Source organism: Myodes glareolus, chromosome 24 (assembly GCF_982192425.1).
Source record: "Myodes glareolus chromosome 24, mMyoGla1.1, whole genome shotgun sequence".
Classification (NCBI taxonomy): Eukaryota; Metazoa; Chordata; class Mammalia; order Rodentia; family Cricetidae; genus Myodes; species Myodes glareolus.
In genome coordinates this window covers 3,619,790-3,638,050 of record NC_142049.1, presented here as the reverse complement: position 1 = coordinate 3,638,050, position 18,261 = coordinate 3,619,790, and the positions used below count along the sequence as shown (strand labels likewise).

The 18,261-nt window shown below is 48.0% G+C and overlaps 1 protein-coding gene across 1 annotated transcript in view; it reads left to right on the top strand.

Moving 5' to 3' along the window:
- The window catches only part of Tenm4 (teneurin transmembrane protein 4), a 699,176-nt gene that overhangs the window by 524,821 nt on the left and 156,094 nt on the right, over positions 1-18,261 (top strand). Inside the window, 2 exon segments of the mRNA XM_087901469.1 lie at positions 3,358-3,572; positions 5,076-5,286. Coding sequence (XP_087757595.1) covers positions 3,358-3,572; positions 5,076-5,286 — 426 coding nt within the window.

Here is an 18,261-nt window from a genome sequence, read left to right as displayed (position 1 = left end):
GCCTGAACAGATGGGGTCTCTGGTCAGGAAAGCAGAGCCTGATTGGGAAGCAGGGGAACTCCAGCTCTCTGAAGCCGGCCACGTTTGGTGGAGCTATCCGACCATTCCAGCAGATCTCAGAGAGATTTCTTTTGTGACATGATTGCATATTTGCACAGCATTGCTCTAGGAAGCCCGAATCTCTTTAAATTTACAAAGAAAAAGCCAGTTATCAATGGAATCTGTGCTGTGACACAGATTTCTTGGGAGGGGTAAGGACTAAGCTAAGCTGCTCACGCCACGTGGTAAGGCCTAGAGACACCTAGTCGTGGCACAGCATGCTTCTCGAGACTGTCCCCAGACCCTGGCTACTCCGAGGCCTGTTTCCAGCTTCCTAATTAGTCAAAATGATCAACTCTCAAACCCTGGCATACCACAGAGCTCTTAAGTGGACCTAGGGCCTAGCTGGTGAAGACTTGACATTCACCCCGGGAACCCCAGGAGTGACTGCTCTTTGAGAGGGTCAGTGCACCCCAGCACCACCGTGAGTGTCCCTCCAGATATTTAATTCACCACTCATTTATTGACTCCTCAGAGGAGCCACATCCGAAGAGGTAAAGAGGCTTGTCAAGTGACTTCATCTGCAGCTGGCTTCTTAAGCGTTCGGAGCCTCGGCGAAGAGATGTTCTTAGCGCCAGGAGAATCAACAGAACTAATGTAAATGAAGGCGCTTGACACAGTCAGAACTCATCAACCTGTGCCCTCACTACTGTTTCTCCTCCTAATATGTGCTGCCCTCCAGAATCCACACGAAGAGGCGGATTTCATACACAGCGTTTCCCCTCACCCAGCCGCTAGCCTCTTGCCCTGCTCTTAACGCCACTGCTTTGCAGGGGACGTTTTACGTTCGCGTCTCCATGCTTTGTGCTCAGAATTAAAGACAAGAAATCTTAGGATCTGCACAGATGAAGGCAGGATGGCTTTTCGTAAGGCGAGAAGGAAGGGTTGTTTGTTTGTTCGTTGCTCTTCCAGCCCCAGCCTAGCTCTGGCAGTCTTCGGCATCTTTCCCATGAGCTAAAGGTGGTGAAAGCTGTACACTCTCTCCTCCCAGCCAGCAGTCCGCACCACCTGTTGGTCCAGTGTGGAGACAGCATCTCCCTCCCACCTGGCCCACATCCTTGCACCTCTAGAAAGCGTAACTAAAGAAAAAATCCCCTTCTGTCAGTTTTGGGAAAGAAGCGCATAGCCCTGCCTAAGGATCCAGCCTGAGGTTCGGAGGGTGTCTCTGGACCCATCTTGACCCATACGTAAGGCCATCTCCTATGCTATGCTCTCCTCTTTGCCAGGAAGAAAAGGAACCCGGATGACTAAAGCGAAGGAACAGTTTTTCATCATTTATTCTGAGACACGAGAACATGAGGCAGAGTGCAGGCAGCCCCCCAGGTCCCTCGGCCCCAACGCCTCCATCCTCTCCGAGGAAACTGGCCCTCAACTTACCAGTCTCCTGCTTCTCTCTCAGCCTCTCCTAGGAGGGAAAGGTTCCGAATGCACCCTGCTTTTGTTTCATTCGCCCCCTTAGCTCTGCCTCTTGGGAGAACTTAAAGCTGAGAGCCTAGGGCTCTCTACCTGCACCATAAAAGGGTTACAGTCCTGGGAACCCGCAGATCAGATGGAGAAGAATGTGAATAATTCTCTCCCATCCTAATGCTTTGTGAATCAGGCTCCTGCCTTTGAAATTTCATGACTCACAATGTCGAGATTTGTGCGTCTTCGCTTTCAAGTCAAAAGTCCAAGGCACACTCCTTCCACTGGAATTAAACGTGAACTCTTTTCTATGTTAAAGGTAGAATAGCCATGGTACTTTCATTGAGAGTGTGCATCTTAACTTTCTTTTTGTTGGCACATTTTTAATTAAAATAACATTTAATGGTTTGAAGTTAAAAACCTGATGTTTCTGCCTGGGAGTTTATAAGGGAATGATAACATATGGAGAAGTTTAACATTTAAATTGAATTTTATTATTTAAAACAGTAAAATATTTTATGGCCGCAACAATGCCCTTCCAAGCTCCATTTCAGCATCAAATGTGCTTTATAAGGAGTCTTACAAAGCTGGGGGTGGGGAGACATGATAATTTCTTCCCTCCGAGTACTTTTCATAATACGCTCCACAGACGTGTTTTCTTTACAAATAATTCTTGTTTTCTCCCAAGGTCTTTGAACATCCCTAACCACATGAAAGCCTTAGGGTCAACATACCCGGAGGTGGGGTGGGGGGGGTTACTATTGACAAACACAATGGAGCCTGTTGGCTTGATTTTGGTTTTTCAGGGCCCTAAGGGTGGTCTTCCCAATGTTCCTGCCCTCTCCATCCCCACTCCTAAGAAGGCAGGAAGTTAGGGCTTAGCTCACTCACATCTAGGGTGTTTAATTACTGTGAAGAGGAAGCTGGGTAGGTAGCATTCCTTTCCAGGATTTGTTGGCCCTAGAAAGCAGTCATTGCTGCTTAGCCATAGAAATGAGCAGAGAATCTCATTGGTGAGTGTCTTCTGCCCCTTGTGGTACAGGGCTGAGGGCTGGCTTGAATTTCTCTAAGTATGCTATAGATTTCATTCTTGATAAATTCTTTAACCGTTTTAACACACACGCACACACGCACACACACACACACACACACACACACACACACACACACAGTGATTCCACACACACACCAAAATACAAAAGCACTTTCGGACGTCTCCTGCCTTCTTAAGAACCTTCTTCTCCATCTTTGTCAGTTCATAGCCCTGTTCCAAACCCAACCCCCAACTCACATATGTAGCCTTAGGCTTTGGCTTCCAATTTCCACATAAACATAAAATACCTCCCTCTACTCCCATCATGCCTCCCGCTGTAGGGTTGGAAACTGAATGACAACAGCTCATTCCCTCTGTCCTTTCTGCCTTACCATCCAGCCTTTACATACACAATCTCACACATGCACTCACACTCACACACACACACACACACACACACACATGCACATGCACACACATACACACAATCACAAAGTTATTCTCGTGTGACTACCAGTGATTATTTTTAGGATCAAAATATATCTTAACAAGCTGTGGCATTCCGCAGTAAACAGATGGTCCTTTGGGAGGGACCCATACTGCTTTGAAAGAATGTTTTTAGCAGAACAATTTGAGCATCACTGGGAGAAAATATTCTAGACTATCTTACTCCTGTGGAGGAGGGGGAGGGCTCAGGGAGCCAGACGCAGACCTCTGTCCGGGCAAGAGCCTGAGCAGAATCCTGGATGTTGGGATGCTGGTTCCAAGTCCCGTGTGGCTAACCAGAGGGCTTTTGTCTTCCCTTCCCCGTGTCTTGGTAGGAAAGCCAAGTAGTTTCTTTCCAGAGGACAGCTTCATAGACTCGGGAGAAATCGATGTGGGGAGACGGGCTTCCCAGAAGATTCCGCCGGGAACGTTCTGGAGATCCCAAGTGTTCATCGACCACCCCGTTCATCTGAAGTTCAATGTGTCCTTGGGGAAAGCAGCTCTGGTGGGCATTTACGGCAGAAAAGGACTCCCTCCTTCCCATACTCAGGTAAGTGGACCCCACACACCGACTGACCTCATGGGAGCGCCAGCTCAGATCCTAACCAGGGCAGAAACCCAGCCAGGTCCTAACGCCTGAAGGGAACATCACGTTATCTTACAGGCCACTCATCCGTTTGCCCCACTTGCCTTCTAGAAGAGTGAAATTAACTCTCAGGAGCTTTTCCAGAGAATTCTAGGCCACCTCTCAGCTGCCTTTCTGTTCTCGCCCTGTCTCCTAAGTTACAGGACCCAGGCAGTGTGACCTAGAGAAGAAGCCACACTCTGAGTGTGAGTCCTCTCTCCATTGGCGATGCAAGTGTGGACTCATGGTTCATCCCCTCCTTGAGGATTTCCTCCTCTCCAAAGTGGGGAGTACCACCCTGCAGAATTCATAGAGCCCTTAGCGTGGGACCTGACTCCAAACAGACAGTACCTTCCCTGCCTCTAGCATCCCTCTCTTATTCAGGACTGCACCTTCGTTTGCACACATGTACCAGAAACAAAGATAGCGGTCAAGTGACCAGGGGTACATTTCAGGGATAGAGCAGGCACTTAACATGCTGGACTCTGCATCCAGTCTCTGGCATCCCAAGAGAGGAAGAAGGGAGGAAAGGGAAGAAATAAGAAGAGGAGGAGTCATGAATCAGGGAGAACCTCCACACGCGCGCACAACACACACTAGCTTTGGCGTTGAAATAATCAAAACCATAACCACCCATCGTGCATCGCAGGGCCGCAGGCAGTTGCTTTAGCGCCGGCGTCTGATTTAGCACTGTAGTCCATGATCAGATCACAGAGCAATAGAGCCTGAGCCATGGTGACCACAGAACCACTATGCAGTCCTGAACTTCACAGCTTCAGCTTTACATGAGACAAATACCTTCCCTCTACTAAACCTAGCTAGGGAGTTGCTTGGGGATGCTCCCTAGTGAGGCGGCCTGGCTTAACCCTCCCTCCCCCTGCCGGATGGTCATACTGCGTAATGGACCAGCAGTCCTGGATCAATCAGACCTTGAGTTTCACACAGCACATAATAACCGATGGAAGTCTGAGCTAAACCAACCTACCTCATGATTAACCCAACCCAATTAAGTGTTACAGTCCCCCTCCAAGCCCCTAAGATTACCATCCACACTTGCAGGAACCTCCAATGATTGCCAAGTGTCTGGGTTTCTATTGAGGAACCTGCCACTGAAGAAAACATAGCCATCTTAACGTGTGTGTGTGTGTGTGTGTCTGTCTGTCTGTCTGTCTGTCTGTCTGTCAAGACTTGCATGTCCCAAAATGACAACAAAAGAAGACAATGAATAATCATTAGTGATGCCACATTCACAAAAGACTTAGAATATTTCCATGAAGCCTCTAGATCTGGAGAGGACTTGGTTGATTTGCTTTCCCGGCTCCCCTTTCTGACCCGTTCTCCCCTTCTAGACTCCCTGGGAAACTTCCCCCATGAGCCTGGCGGTTGGGGTGTCAGTCTGTTGCTAACATTACTCTCTTTGTTCTTTAGTTTGACTTTGTGGAGCTGCTGGATGGACGAAGACTCCTAACCCAGGAGGCAAGGAGCCTGGAGGGTCCCCAGCGCCAGTCACGGGGTGCTGTCCCCCCATCCAGCCATGAGACCGGTTTCATCCAGTACCTGGATTCGGGAATCTGGCACCTGGCCTTTTATAACGATGGGAAGGAGTCTGAAGTGGTTTCCTTTCTCACCACCACCATTGGTAAGCAGACATACCCGCCGTGGCGTCTTTGCACAAGAGGAAGGTTGTGGATTCAGGAGTTAGTGCTGGCAGGGTATCGGAACTGTGTATGTCTTGCCCAGAACTATAGCCGCCGCTCTGAGCGTGGTACAAAGTCTTCCCAAGTGGACTTGCTGGATGAGGGTGATGTGCGGAGCACCTCTCAAGAACTAGGAGGCAGAACTGGAGTTGAGATAGGAATTCTGGGTGGCCAGGCACAGAGGACACAGCTGCCGTCCGCCTCCCACCTAAGCCTCACCTCGTTCAGCTCGCTGATTTGCCCTCAGGTCTGGTTTGTTTGGGGTCTTTTACTTCTGAAGTCAACAAATGCTGAGAGATGAGAGCAGAAGGAAAGAGCTGGGATAGCGCTCCCTGAGAGCAGAGCAGGGAGCTGGACCAGTGGTCTGCCGTTGTTCTTGGGGTTTCACCAAGAACAGAGATGGCCTGTTCTCTGGCACAGGGTGACCTTGAAACGTCGTCCCTGTACCTCACGGTGGTAAAGGCCTTGGCCACTTCCATAGTCTACAGGCATGTAGGTAGCCAGATCCCTGTTAAAAAGACGTTCTCGTCTTTGCCAGTATGTTCCATCTCATGGATTTTGTATCCTCCTTAGGTGGCCACAGTATGCAAACAGTCTGAGTTTTCCAAGTCAGAGTTTTTCTGGACTTCTGTTGGAAGCCTTAGGATGCAGTCTAAATATAAACACCCTTGAAGGCAGACTCAGACAGAACACAGACTGGAAGCCCTGGAAGGAACCCTTGTCTAGTGAATGCGTTAGGGTGTCCCTGAAAGGTCTTGGTTGTTGGCTGGGCATCTCTCTGACAAGGAAAATATCGCAGCTTGTTGCTAGGTTTCCAACATTCTTCAAAGACCCCCCTTCTCCCTCCTAATCAGCAAGAGTCGCTTTCAACCCGTTCCCTCAGTTTTGCCCTCAGTACTGAGGCAGAGCAAGCCTTTCTGTTACATGGATCACAGTCAATAAGCCGCTGCTACACATTCGGCCTTAACATTTTGCCGTGATAGCAAAGATTGTGTTGATGAAGGAGAAGTCCCTCTGTGTTGTCCCTGACTGGAGGTATATTCTGTCTCCACAATGCGCATGGAGTCTCCGTGGGCAATGCCCCCTGGTTGGGAGGGAATAAGCAGGAGCGTGGTCGTTTCTCTGCCCAGGACCCTCAGCAGCCCTGGTCTTGGCAGTTGCCATTATGTTGATTTCCCTCTTGCGCCTTTTCTCGTGTGATGCGTTGGGAAGCAGGCTTAGTCCAGAAGCTCTGCCATGAACTTGACTTTTAACATTGTACAGATCTCTCCCATCTTGGTTTCTAAAGGTTCTGGAATCCTAAGTTGTGTCCTAGTAACTGTCGGTCACATGGAAGGCAACATGGAAGCTCCCAGTCCCTGCCGTTCGAGGCTGGACCCTGGCCACATCAACATCTAAACTGTCCCTTCCCGGCTTCTGCTAGACAGCAGTCACTACATGTTTTCTTTCTTGATATGGTGGCTTTGACTTAGGGACATAATTCTCATGTCCCATGGTGTCTGAGCTTTCTGGTCCATCACCCTGAGTCTCCTAGGCACGGCTGACACGGAGACACATGGTATTGGGCTTACACAGGACTAGGAACATTTACAGTCAGATCTCTGTTTTAATAATTGAGTATAAATATGAAAGGTTGTTCATTTAAATCCCTAAAGAAAGCCATTTTATTTAGAATATGTATCTTAAACCATCAAGGAAATAGTGGGATTGCCCCTTCTCCAACCCTTGGCTTGTCAAAGCTTGCTAACCTGCTCAGTTAGAATTAGGACATGGTCTTGCTTTTTACCTGGTTCCTCTCACGCGCCTAGATGATGAAAACCGTTTCTTAACCCCTTCATGTATATCAAAGCCAGTAGCCAATCGTGCTCCTATAAATCAATGCATTAACCTTCCCAGGGGTCTAGATGCCCAGGGGTCTGGACAAGACGCAGAAGCTGCCCCAGCTGACTGGGCAGCAGTACCTAGTGAGCCCGGTTGTTGTGCATGTCTTGGGCAGCAAAGCGTTTGGTCACGATCCTTCTCAAATGGACCAAGGAGTCAACAGGCAAAGGTTCAGATTCCTGGTCCTTTGTTTAGAAATTCTGACCCCGTGGGCAGAAGGGAGCCCCCAAGCGCTTCCTATCAGCAAAGCTCTCAAACACCCCGCAAAAACAGATTGCTAGTCCTCCTTTCTCTTGTGACTCCCTGTCGCTTCTGCAATTGTCAATGGTAGGTCACCCCTTTTCTGTCAGAAAAAAAAAAAGAGTGTTTCAGGCAGTTTGCAGTTCCTGTTGTAGGGCTTAGTAAAGCGTGCCCGGAGCCTGTGGGGTAGAGGGAAGGAGCTAGGGTGCTCTGCCCCCTCCCCCGCCTCCTTCCGTTTTTTTCTCACTGTCTTTCTGACCTGTCTTCCTCCCTTCAAGCTACAATGATTGTTTAATGAACACAGTTTTTTTAATCCTTTAATACAAAAACAGACAAATTCTGACGCCGCTATTAATCCCTCCTTCCCGAGAGTCCCCGGCATTGCGTCTCAGCTGTCTGTGATCGTTACCTGTGAACCGTGAGCTGTAATTTGTCTTGGCAGGTTAATTAAAAGTTTAGGTCTTGCTTTAGCAAAGTCATTATGGTCCCAATATACAATTATAACTCTCGGGTTTGCTTAACACACAAATTGGAATATGACCCTCCTTTCGTTACATGCTGAAACACAGATCAGGAATTCAAGAAGACCTGGGATGTCAGAATTTGGTGTATTTTTATGTCTGCTTGTAATTAAGTAATGGGAGAAATAATTGTGTTTAACAAATGCCTGCATTGTGTATGATTTTGCTTTTCCCTCCATTTAATGCAATCCAGCTGATGACTCTAAATTAAATGAGTTTATCTTTTGCCTTGAAAAAAAATATCTAAAAGCACTTTCCAGACTGGCTCTACAAATATTTCCATACAGAGACCTGATGTTGACAGAGTTCTCACTGAACTGGATCTATGCCACGAATGTGCATGTGTGCACGCACGCACGCACGCGCACACACACACACACACACACACACACACACACACACACTCACACACTCCCCACTGAAACCAAGCTGGTTTCAGACTAAAATATGGCATTCTGTTTTCAGAAGCAATTGTCTTCCCCTGGCATGGGGAGATGTGGAATCAGGGGGGACCTTTTCTACCCCTGACTCCCCTGGGGTGGTCATCTCGCAAAATTCCACTGGGTAGGCAGATCCCACCAGCGAAAGTCTAACTCAGCTCTCGAAGTTCGCGAAGGATTTTTACCATTCTTTAAGACTTACAGTAACTTCCTGAGGAGAGACCCTCCCCACTGTAAATGAGAAAGCTAGGGTCTGGGGTTGCTGCCAGAAAAGCTAGGTGGGATTTCACATCAGCCTCGCTGCAGCACTTAGGGTTTCCTTGTGATAAACACATCACCCCCTCACCTGGATCGGCCCCTCGTGTGTTTTCATATTTAATTTGTTTTCCGCATATTCATTGGTTAGTATATTTGTCAGATATTTAAAGAATGTCCAGTATGGGTCAAAGACCATGCTCTGCTCTTGTGTAATTTATAACAGCCTTGGGAAAGAGGTGTGTGTGTATGTGTGTGTGTGTGTGTGTGTGTGTGTGTGTGCGTGCATACACGCATGAAGGAGTATACACACCAAAGGATAATATTGGATGTTGTCCCTCAGGTGCTGTTAGCTATTTTTGCTTTTTAGAGAGAGCGTGTGTCTCTTCCTGTCCTGGAACTCACTTTGGATTTGTTTAATTGGTCGTCAAGCCCCAGCTCTGGGGTTATGTGTACCGCTACACCCAAGCCTTCTGATGCAGGTTCTGGGAGTTGAACTCAGGCCTTGATTCTTGCAAGGTAGACATTTTACTCACTGATATATCTCCCTAACTTTAAGAAAGATACCTTAACTCTAATTTAACTTAACAGGCGAAGGGGCTGAGGTTCAGAGTGTTTAGACGACTTGCCCAAAATTAAAGGCGAAGCAAGAATGAAAGCTTGAATTCTAATCCTCTCAGGTCCCCGCCATGCGATAGAGTCTCACTATTTGTCATGGATACGATTCAATATTTCCATCTGTGTTCTCTGGATCACAACTTCCCCTTGTTAACTTGCCTCCAATTATAAGTAAGCAGCTCACTTCAGTTCAGGAAGTTTTCTTGAGGAGTCATTAAAAAGACCGTGGTGAAAAATCTTGCGGTAGCTAAGATTTAAAAATGAGAATACCTTGCCCTGGATAGCTTGCCACCCCGAGGCCTGACAAGTTGGCATTGAGGTATTTTGGGTCTCAAACTAGCAACTTGTCTTTTCATTCGGGTTGCTGCCGACGCATAAAAGGACGGCTCTACCTGACACGGCAGCAAGGCAAGCTAAGCTGCAAAATAATAGAGGTGGCCTACGGTGGATTTAGAAATCCAGGAAGAGAAATGAGAACCACTGTGAGAGAGAGCCAGGCATGGGGGACTTTGCAAGGGACACGCTCTGGTCTTCTGGGCGCTAGCTGGCAGAAGGGTCCGCCTGTTTATATGTTCAGGCAGCTGCCAGAAGTCAGTCTCTCTTCCATCCAGGCCCTGGAAGTGGTCCAGCTCCTTTCTTTCCTTCCATCTTCCTTCCCCCGGCTTTCCATCTGTTGTCTGACCTTGCCTTTTCCATGCTGAGCACCTGGAGAAAGCAGCTAATGCTCTGTCTTGATGGAGATGGCATTGGTATAGGAACCACTCCTAAGCCAAAGGAAAGAGCAAGGGAGGCCATCCCTGGAGGCAGGAATGGGGGAGCGTGTGCCCTGCTGAGTGGCTCCCAGAGCTCTTGGGCCAGAGGACCTTCTAACCTGTTCCTTAATGCATGGATGACATAGTCATATTTAAAGAAAATAAGAGGCTAGTGGGATCGCTCATGCTTGAGTAAAGCACTTGCTGCCAAGCCTGGTGACCTAAGCTGGATGCCTGGGACCCACACACTGTAAGGAGAGAACTGATTCCTACGAGCTGTCCTCTGACCTCCATGTGCTAATTGTGGTACAATGCATGCACACTACATGTGAAAATTTGATGTAAAAGATATTCATCAATGGGGAAAAGTAGAAAGTCAGTCAGTGGTAGGCAACCTATTCCGAGACCTGAGCATGGCGGGAGAGGTACAGGCAGCTTGAACCCTAGGAGCCGGCTGTGAGGCTAGGCAGCTCCGTGACTGGAGCAGGAGAAGCCTGGAATGCTTCCCCGAGCACAACGTCCCCTCTGCAAGGACCGGGCACTGAGATAGGGGTTTGCATCAAAGGATAAAATGACAAGAACCAGAGGGCTTTCTTCTGAGACCTGGAACAGGAGCAATTCCCGGAAGGTCAGGGCTCCACTGCCCTGCTTCTTTCTGCTGCTGCTGCTCTGAGTAGCTTACCTCAGACATCTGAGCATTCTGAATGCCCTACTGGGAATCTCAAAGACTAAAAAAAAATAACCAAAGGACACCATGGGTTCCCAGCAATAGAAGGGCCTGCCTAAGTGGGAAAGACTTAGACATGCACCTAGCATGTGAGGAGCAAGAGCCATCCTCAGGTGCCACTGCAGGGGACTTGATGTCCTTCTGCCACTCTTAGTCCAGGTGTGACCAGTGGTACAGAGGTGACGTTGAGGACGAAGCCATCTCCCCTGTGCTCTGCCAGGCTTGCTCCGAGCTTTTGTTTACATATTTGCTGCTTCTTATGGTCATAAGGTAGCTGCTACACACACACACATACACACACACACACATACATACACATACACACACACACACACACATACACACACTACAAAAATGGTAAGCAACCTACTCCAAGTCTTGGGAATGCCACAAGCTAGAGCCAAGACTCACTTTCCTGCCCATTAGGGGAAAGAAAAAAGGAGACAGAGGAAAAGGAGAAAAGGAAGGCAGTAAGAATGCAGGGTTTCCCCCTCGACCATCTGGTTTACATCCCTTTGGTTAAGTTATGTTTCCTGGATGCTCAGGGTTGTAAGACATCTGGGACAGAGCAACTTTAGCTTGCTACGTTGGTTCTGTCAGTTACTTAAAAAGTTGCTTCTCTTGCCTAGAAGAGATGCCAGCTCATCAGCAGTGAGGGCTGTCAGTGCCTTCTCTCATTGCCTTCATGATGCTACTGACCAAGATACGGCCTTTTGCATCGTAACACCTCTTGGGTCCACCCTAGCTTCAGAATGAGGAGGTCTGCCGGGACTGGCATTGGTGGTGGCTAGTGAATGCTGTCAGCATTAAGGTTGCAGCAGATCTGGGTCTGGGAAGACGGGGTCCAGAGGAAGAGCAAAGGCCTCGGGGCAGCCAGAGCTGAGCTATAGGCATGAGCCATGTGGTTTTATATGAGAGGTGTAGGGTTTTTCCTCTCAGGCTCACCAAAGAGTCCTGTAAAAGCCTGCACCAGAGAGCTTCTCACAAGGCCATGAAAGCCTGCACCAGAGAGCATCCCACAAGGCCATGAAAGCCCGCACCAGAGCGTCTTGCAAGGCTGTGAATGCATCAGTACCTTGTTTTCATTTTGATTCATTGGCTGAGTATCTGCTTGAGGAGGTGCTGGAGATTTAACTGTGCAGAAAACAAGCCTTGCCCTCAAAGAACCTACAATCGAGTGGGGGGAACGGGCCCTTTCGCGAGTAGTCACCCCATAATGAGGTCTGCAGGAACAGAGGGGCGCGTGGGAGCACTTGTGGGCATAGAAAGGTGGGCTGTCCCCTCTGCCAAGGCTGTAGAAGAGGCTGTGGGGCACAGAGAGCTCACTGTGAGGAGCGTGGAGTGTGCTGGGAAACAGTGTATAAATATTTTCAGCAACTCGGGACCAGAGTGGAGGTGGAAACCCAGAACAAGAACATGGTGTTTATGTATAGAGGACATGTCCCAAGAGCCCGGAGGTTGGGTTGTCTGAAACAGTAGATAACGCCAAGCCCTATAGGCCTTCATATATACCTATGATAAAATTTAATGTATAAATGAGCAGCTAACAGTGACCAATAACTACTAGAACACTACAGATGTGTGTGGCAATTAACGTTATTGAAAGTGGTCCCTCATATTTCGATTTATCATATTTTGATAGCTAGACAATTTTGAATGTCCTCACTGGAAATAGAAGATTAATGGTGTGATAGGTACTCAGGCTGTCTCTGTGTAACCACTGCACGGATGTGTGGAGAACCAAGTGTCAGCCTCATGTTTCGCATTTGACCCCATGTATGTATAGTCATGTGTCAATCCAAAACATTTAAAAAAGCATCTTCTACTGTGTGCCGATTGTCCTCCGCTGGAGGCGGGCAGCTGACGCCCCAGAAAACAGAGCAGCAGAAAGAGGAAGAACACAGCAAAAGGAAGCCCTCGCCAGGAAAGGAAAGAGAGATGAGGCCGTTTGCTCGCTAGGGTGACCATGACAGAACGCCCAGGCAGAGGGTCCTAACTTCTTCTCTTGCTGGTTTGGAAATGGCCTGAAAGATCCAGGTGTTGGTGGAATGTGTTTCTGTGAGGCCTTTCTCACCAACTTGCTTTGGCTTCCTGGAGTCTTTTACTTGTGTTAGGCACACAAGGCAAAATTAGTTCTGCCTCGTCCCGATACCCTGACCTCACCTTTAGTACCCTCTTCTAGGGCCTAACTCCAGGCAAATTCAGTCATGTTGAGGGTATAGACTTGGTAGGGAAACACAGTTCCATCCATAGCAAGGAGAAACTGAAGGGTTAATGAGAAAAAACTGCTTGACAGACTGAGAAATTGACCAGAAAGGGCCATTGCACCCCACGCCCCTAAAGCAGATATACAAAAAAAGTACTCTCCTACAATACAAAACGAAGCTCATACTATTGAAATGGCTGTGTGTGTATTAAACACCTGGTCACCCCAGGAGCTGCAGCTGGAATTCAAGACCAACATGGTCCTGCTGTCTGCGCCACTCTCCTTTGGGTAAGACACCTAGTGTTTGGGAGTCTGGGACTTTTTTTTAAAAAGAAAAACAAAACCATAAGGATATGTGCGCCCAGAGAAAAGCCTAGAAGATGAAGTCAAGATCAGCCCGGAGGGACTTTGTGGACCAGCTGGGAGTCTTCTTTTAAGACAGTAGGGTGTGCAGGGTGGTTGCCAGGCCAAACCGTGTCCTGGGTAGATCTTAGACAGTGGCGGGTACAGAGCTGCCGGACTCTCAGACCGACACAGGAGACCAGCTGAAGGCTGACTCTGTAGCCAGAGACTTGGGAGAGGAGAGGGTCTGGGTGGGGCAATGCCATTGCCTTTTCCTAGAGGAGAAGATGCTCCTCAGCACACCCTAGGCTGTTCTTGATCACTCGGATTTAGCTGTTTAAGGAGGAGCACAAAATTTTTATCTTCAAGGATGGGTGAGTGAGGACTAGAGAGAGATCTCAGTCAGTAAGAGACCTGAGTTTGATGTCTAGAACCCACATTAAAAGCAAGAACAAAAATAAGAACAGGGAAGGTGGCATGCATTTATATCCTAGCTCGGAGGAAGCAGAGACAGGCAGATCCATGGAGCTCACTGACCAGACACCCTAGCTTCAGTCAACGAAAGATCCTACCCCATGAAACAAGTGGACAACACGTGAGAAACACCAAGGTTGCCTTCTGACCCCCATGGATGAGCACATATATGGAGTGGGAAGGAATAGCTGAATGAATGAATGAATGAATGAATGAATGAATGAATGAAATATGCTAGGAGGATTAGCTAGGAAGATGTAGATTCCTGTTAGATTTGAGCTAACAGACTTTCGGAGTTGATGTTCGTTGCTCGCAGACAGCAGTACGTAGGTCGCTAAATGTGGCCAGACTTGGGGATAGTGCTGAGCTAGAGACAGAGCCCCAACTCCAAGACAGCTCAGCATGGGTGTGAGAGTAGGTATCAGGGGAGCAGGTAGCAAGGTAGAATTGCTAAGATGTCAGAACTAGAAGTGGGGTGGTATTAAAGATGGAACCCCCCCACATCTAGAGGGCAGAAAGAGAAGACATCTGGAGACATTGCACTCAAGGAAGTGAGGGAGAGCAATTGCAGAGAAGCTGCTGTAGGTTGGTCAGTGGAGGGGGCAGCACCTTCCGTGGGAGCAGCTTCCCCCTGTGTGCAGGCTGTAGGCAGGAGCAGGGTCACCGTGAGTTCAGGAGAGAAGGAGGCAGAATGGAAACCGTTCTTGTTAGAGAAGGCTAAGAGACAGATAGATGGGCGTAACCTGAGGAGGAGGCAGGTTGAGGGTTTACATAAGGTGAGGGGAGCCCTGGGGGTGTTGTCAGCGATGGGAAGGAAGCCAAGGAAGAAAGCTGGAGACCCAGTAAGATGACTAATGGTGGAGGGGGAGGCAGGAGCGGAGGATGAGCTAGGGGGAGAGCACTTGGAGGTGTGGAGGGAAAAGCAGGCCTGAAGATACAGGGGAAGAAGATAAGGGGCTCTGTTTGAGCTTACCACTGGGTCACAGCTCTCTCTCTCTCTCTCTCTCTCTCTCTCTCTCTCTCTCTCTCTCTCTCCCTCTCCCTCTTTCTCTCTCTCCCTCCTTCTCTCTCTCTCCTCCCTCCCTCCCTCCTTTCCTTCCTCCCTCCCTTCCTTCCTTTCTTTTTTTTCTTTTTTCAAGACAGGGTTTTTCTGTGTAGTTGTAGCTGCCTGGGAACTCGCTCTGTAAACCCTGCTGGCCTCAACCTCAGAGATCCAGTTCCCTCTGCCTCCTAAGTACTGAGACTACAGGCGTGCCCCACCACAGCACTTTCTAGACCCCGGATCCCCTGGAAGGACAGCCGCTCTGCGTGTGCTCTCTTCTGTGTAAAAACCCCCTCAGGGTTGCTGCTGCATGGGCGAACTATCATGCAAAGGGACAGGAGAGACCACAGCCTTCGCGGTTAGGAAGGGGATGTGAGCAGCTGTTTGTACGCAGTCTCGGCCACTTAGTCGCCGTGCGACCTTGGACCCCAGTTACCTCATCCGAAGAGCTGACGATGTGAGCACCCACCTCTTGAGGGCAATGATGAAGAGAAATGAGCCAGCATGTGTAAACTAATCAGAACCGTGCTGACCCATTAGAGTATGTGTGGCTATTTTTGGATAGTCACCCAGACTTTGGCTTATCAGGTCCCAGGAAGCAGGAAGTGTTGCACACGGATCTTAACCTGACGTTTGTGACAGTCCCAGACAGGCAGAAGCGCAGCTACTCTTTCCCCTTATAGATGAAGAAACCAAGTTCAGAGAAAGCAACAAACTTGGCTCTAAGCAACGTTAAATAGGAACACAGGTAGGGTTTGAATTAAATCTAAGTTGATCTGACCGAAGAATCCCTGGTCCACATCGCCCACTCCCGAGTGAGCATCTGTCCCTTGTCCCCATTTCCTTCACAGCACACGAGAAAGACAGCACAGCTATGCTGAGCCCCCACTGTTCCCTAGCACACACACACCCCCATGCCAAAGAATGAGTACCCAGGACCACCACCGGGGCGGGGGGATGGATGGCTCCTTCAAAATCAAGCCATAGTTCAGTGATGGTGACTTTGACAAGGGCTTGAGCTGATTCCTGGTGCACCCTCCACATCCATGACAGGATCGTGAGTGTTACGTGAAGGGCAGTAGAAAATGTGTCTGTGTGAACTGCCTGAGCATCTGGTTTGAGTTTGAGTTGCCGCCTCTTCCTGCCTTTATCTGAACACACTCACGTCCTTGGCTAATGGAAGCAGAGTTTGTTTCAGTCTTGGTTCATATTACACGGCAGCTTGGCTTTTTATTTCCACCAGGTGCCATAGGTCAAAAGAATCCCCTCAGGGCTCAGGAGATGGCCTGCATAGTCAGAGACCATAAGAAAAGGCCGCATGCAGGAGGGCCGGCATAGTGTCTGCCACACGTGGAACCTGCGTTTTCGCAGACCTGTAAATGCCTAGTGTTCCTCAGAAAGCTTGTGTTTGGGACCCTGATGTGCCGTCCTTATCTTTATTTCAAGTGGCAGAAGAAAGTAAAATCGGTTGAGCTCTTCTTAGAGCCAAAACTAGCCTGAGCAGAATGGAAGTCGATCAGTGTATTCCAATTCTCATCATGAGCTCGTGTGGCCAGAATTATCAACCTAGTTCTCCCAAGCAGGCAGGGGTTATGTGTGAGGTCATACCCACAATCCCAACCCAGTGACGTCTGGTTCAGAAGCTCACAAATTTCAGACACTTTTGTGAACAAGGGATGAAGGCATTCTGATGACAATATTGGCTCACAAAAATACTGAAAATAAAGCAAAGGGAGAACAGAGAAAACAGAGACATCTATCAAAATGCATTATTAAATTTCTAGGTTAAATATTAGAAATATTCCTTTAAAACCACTAACAAAATATGATATATCCACTAGTAGACAGTGTTTTAGAAGCTTTGGCTAATATAGAGAATAAAGGAAATAAGAGATTGAGGCAAAATTTGTTATTGTTTTTATGAGGGATGTGTTTTTATTTGTAAAAAGCACACACACATATACACACATCACTACTTGAAAAAGATATTTAATAAGGAGCCCAAATTTGGTTTTTCCAAAGTCAAGATATTTCCAAAATAGCTGAAAAAAAAAACTTGAGCAAAATACTGAAAATGTCCTACTCAAGAAACTTAATAAATATTACTATGCCATCTTAATAAGACCCGTAAGCTAAAACCGCTAAGTTCCGTTGATCAGTGTAAAACAGACCATGAACAGTGAGGGCAGATGGCATGCTCCTGGACTCAGAAGGGTGGAATATTCTAGGATACAGTTTGCATTACCTGCACCTAAAGTCATTACTGGTTGCATTACTTGCCCCGACAGCCATTGCTGGTTCCATTACCTGCATCTACAGCTGTTACTGGTTGCATTACCTACACTGACAGCCGCTACTGGTTGCATTACCTGTGCCGACAGCTGTTACTGGTTGCATTGTCAGTCACACCCTCTGGGAAAACAAGTTGGCTGTTTGTATTGAATCCTAAATGTTTTGAGCTCCTAAGAGTCTCTCATGAAGGAATAAACCCACAGCCAGAAAAAGCTGCCTGTTTACAACAGCCTTGTTTACAAATGAGGAAACTTGGAAGCCACCCAAAGGCCCGATAACAAGAAAGCACTGAAGTAGATCGAGTATATCCACTCAGAGAGCACTGAATGGTCATTAAAGTTCTTACAAAAATTCTAAAAAAAGAAAACAAAACAGGGAAACTCTTGTATTTTTTTGGCCCCAGAAGTAGGATATTTACAATATAAACACATTTGTTGATAAGGATGTAATTTGCCTGACCCTGAGACAATGTCTGAGCTCAAAGTCTATCTGTCTGAAAGCAGTCTGTCTGAAACCACGGCTTTAACCCCACTGCATGGTCCCCGCCCCGGAGGCAAAGTTGCTGTGAGCCTGAGGGTTGGTCAGGCAGGACGAGGTTGTTGCTTTTCTGAGCTGAGTCCTCCCTGGCAGGATGCATGGGAAAAGAAACTTTTGTCACCCAAAGACCTCCAACAGTTGAGATTTTCTAAGTCTCTCCTCTCCCATTGACCCAAATGACCAAGTGGACATCAGGAGGACCAGGCAAAGACCTGTGGGACAGGTGGTATGGACACACCTGTGTCTTGAGCTCTCCGCTGCACAGCTGGGTGGCGTGTAAATATTTTAAATGTTTTCCTTGTTCTCAGTTGTCTCTTAATGAGTTGCTTTAAGGTAAAGCCAGGATCCCGGAAGCACACCTTCTTTCTAAAGCAGCTTTGCCTGTGGTGAAAGGAAAGCCCCCAGGAGGTCTCTAGAGCCCGGTGCCTGGTGTTAAAGAACACAGAGAAGGCTTAGTGTGGATCGGCTTACAAAAGGAATGGCATTTTAGAAAATCCTGCAATGTGAAAACCTGAGCCTGCCGTTCTGTTTCCTGTATCATGCAGGCCCGAAAAATGCTAGAGTGCAGTGTCTATGACTGTACTCCAATG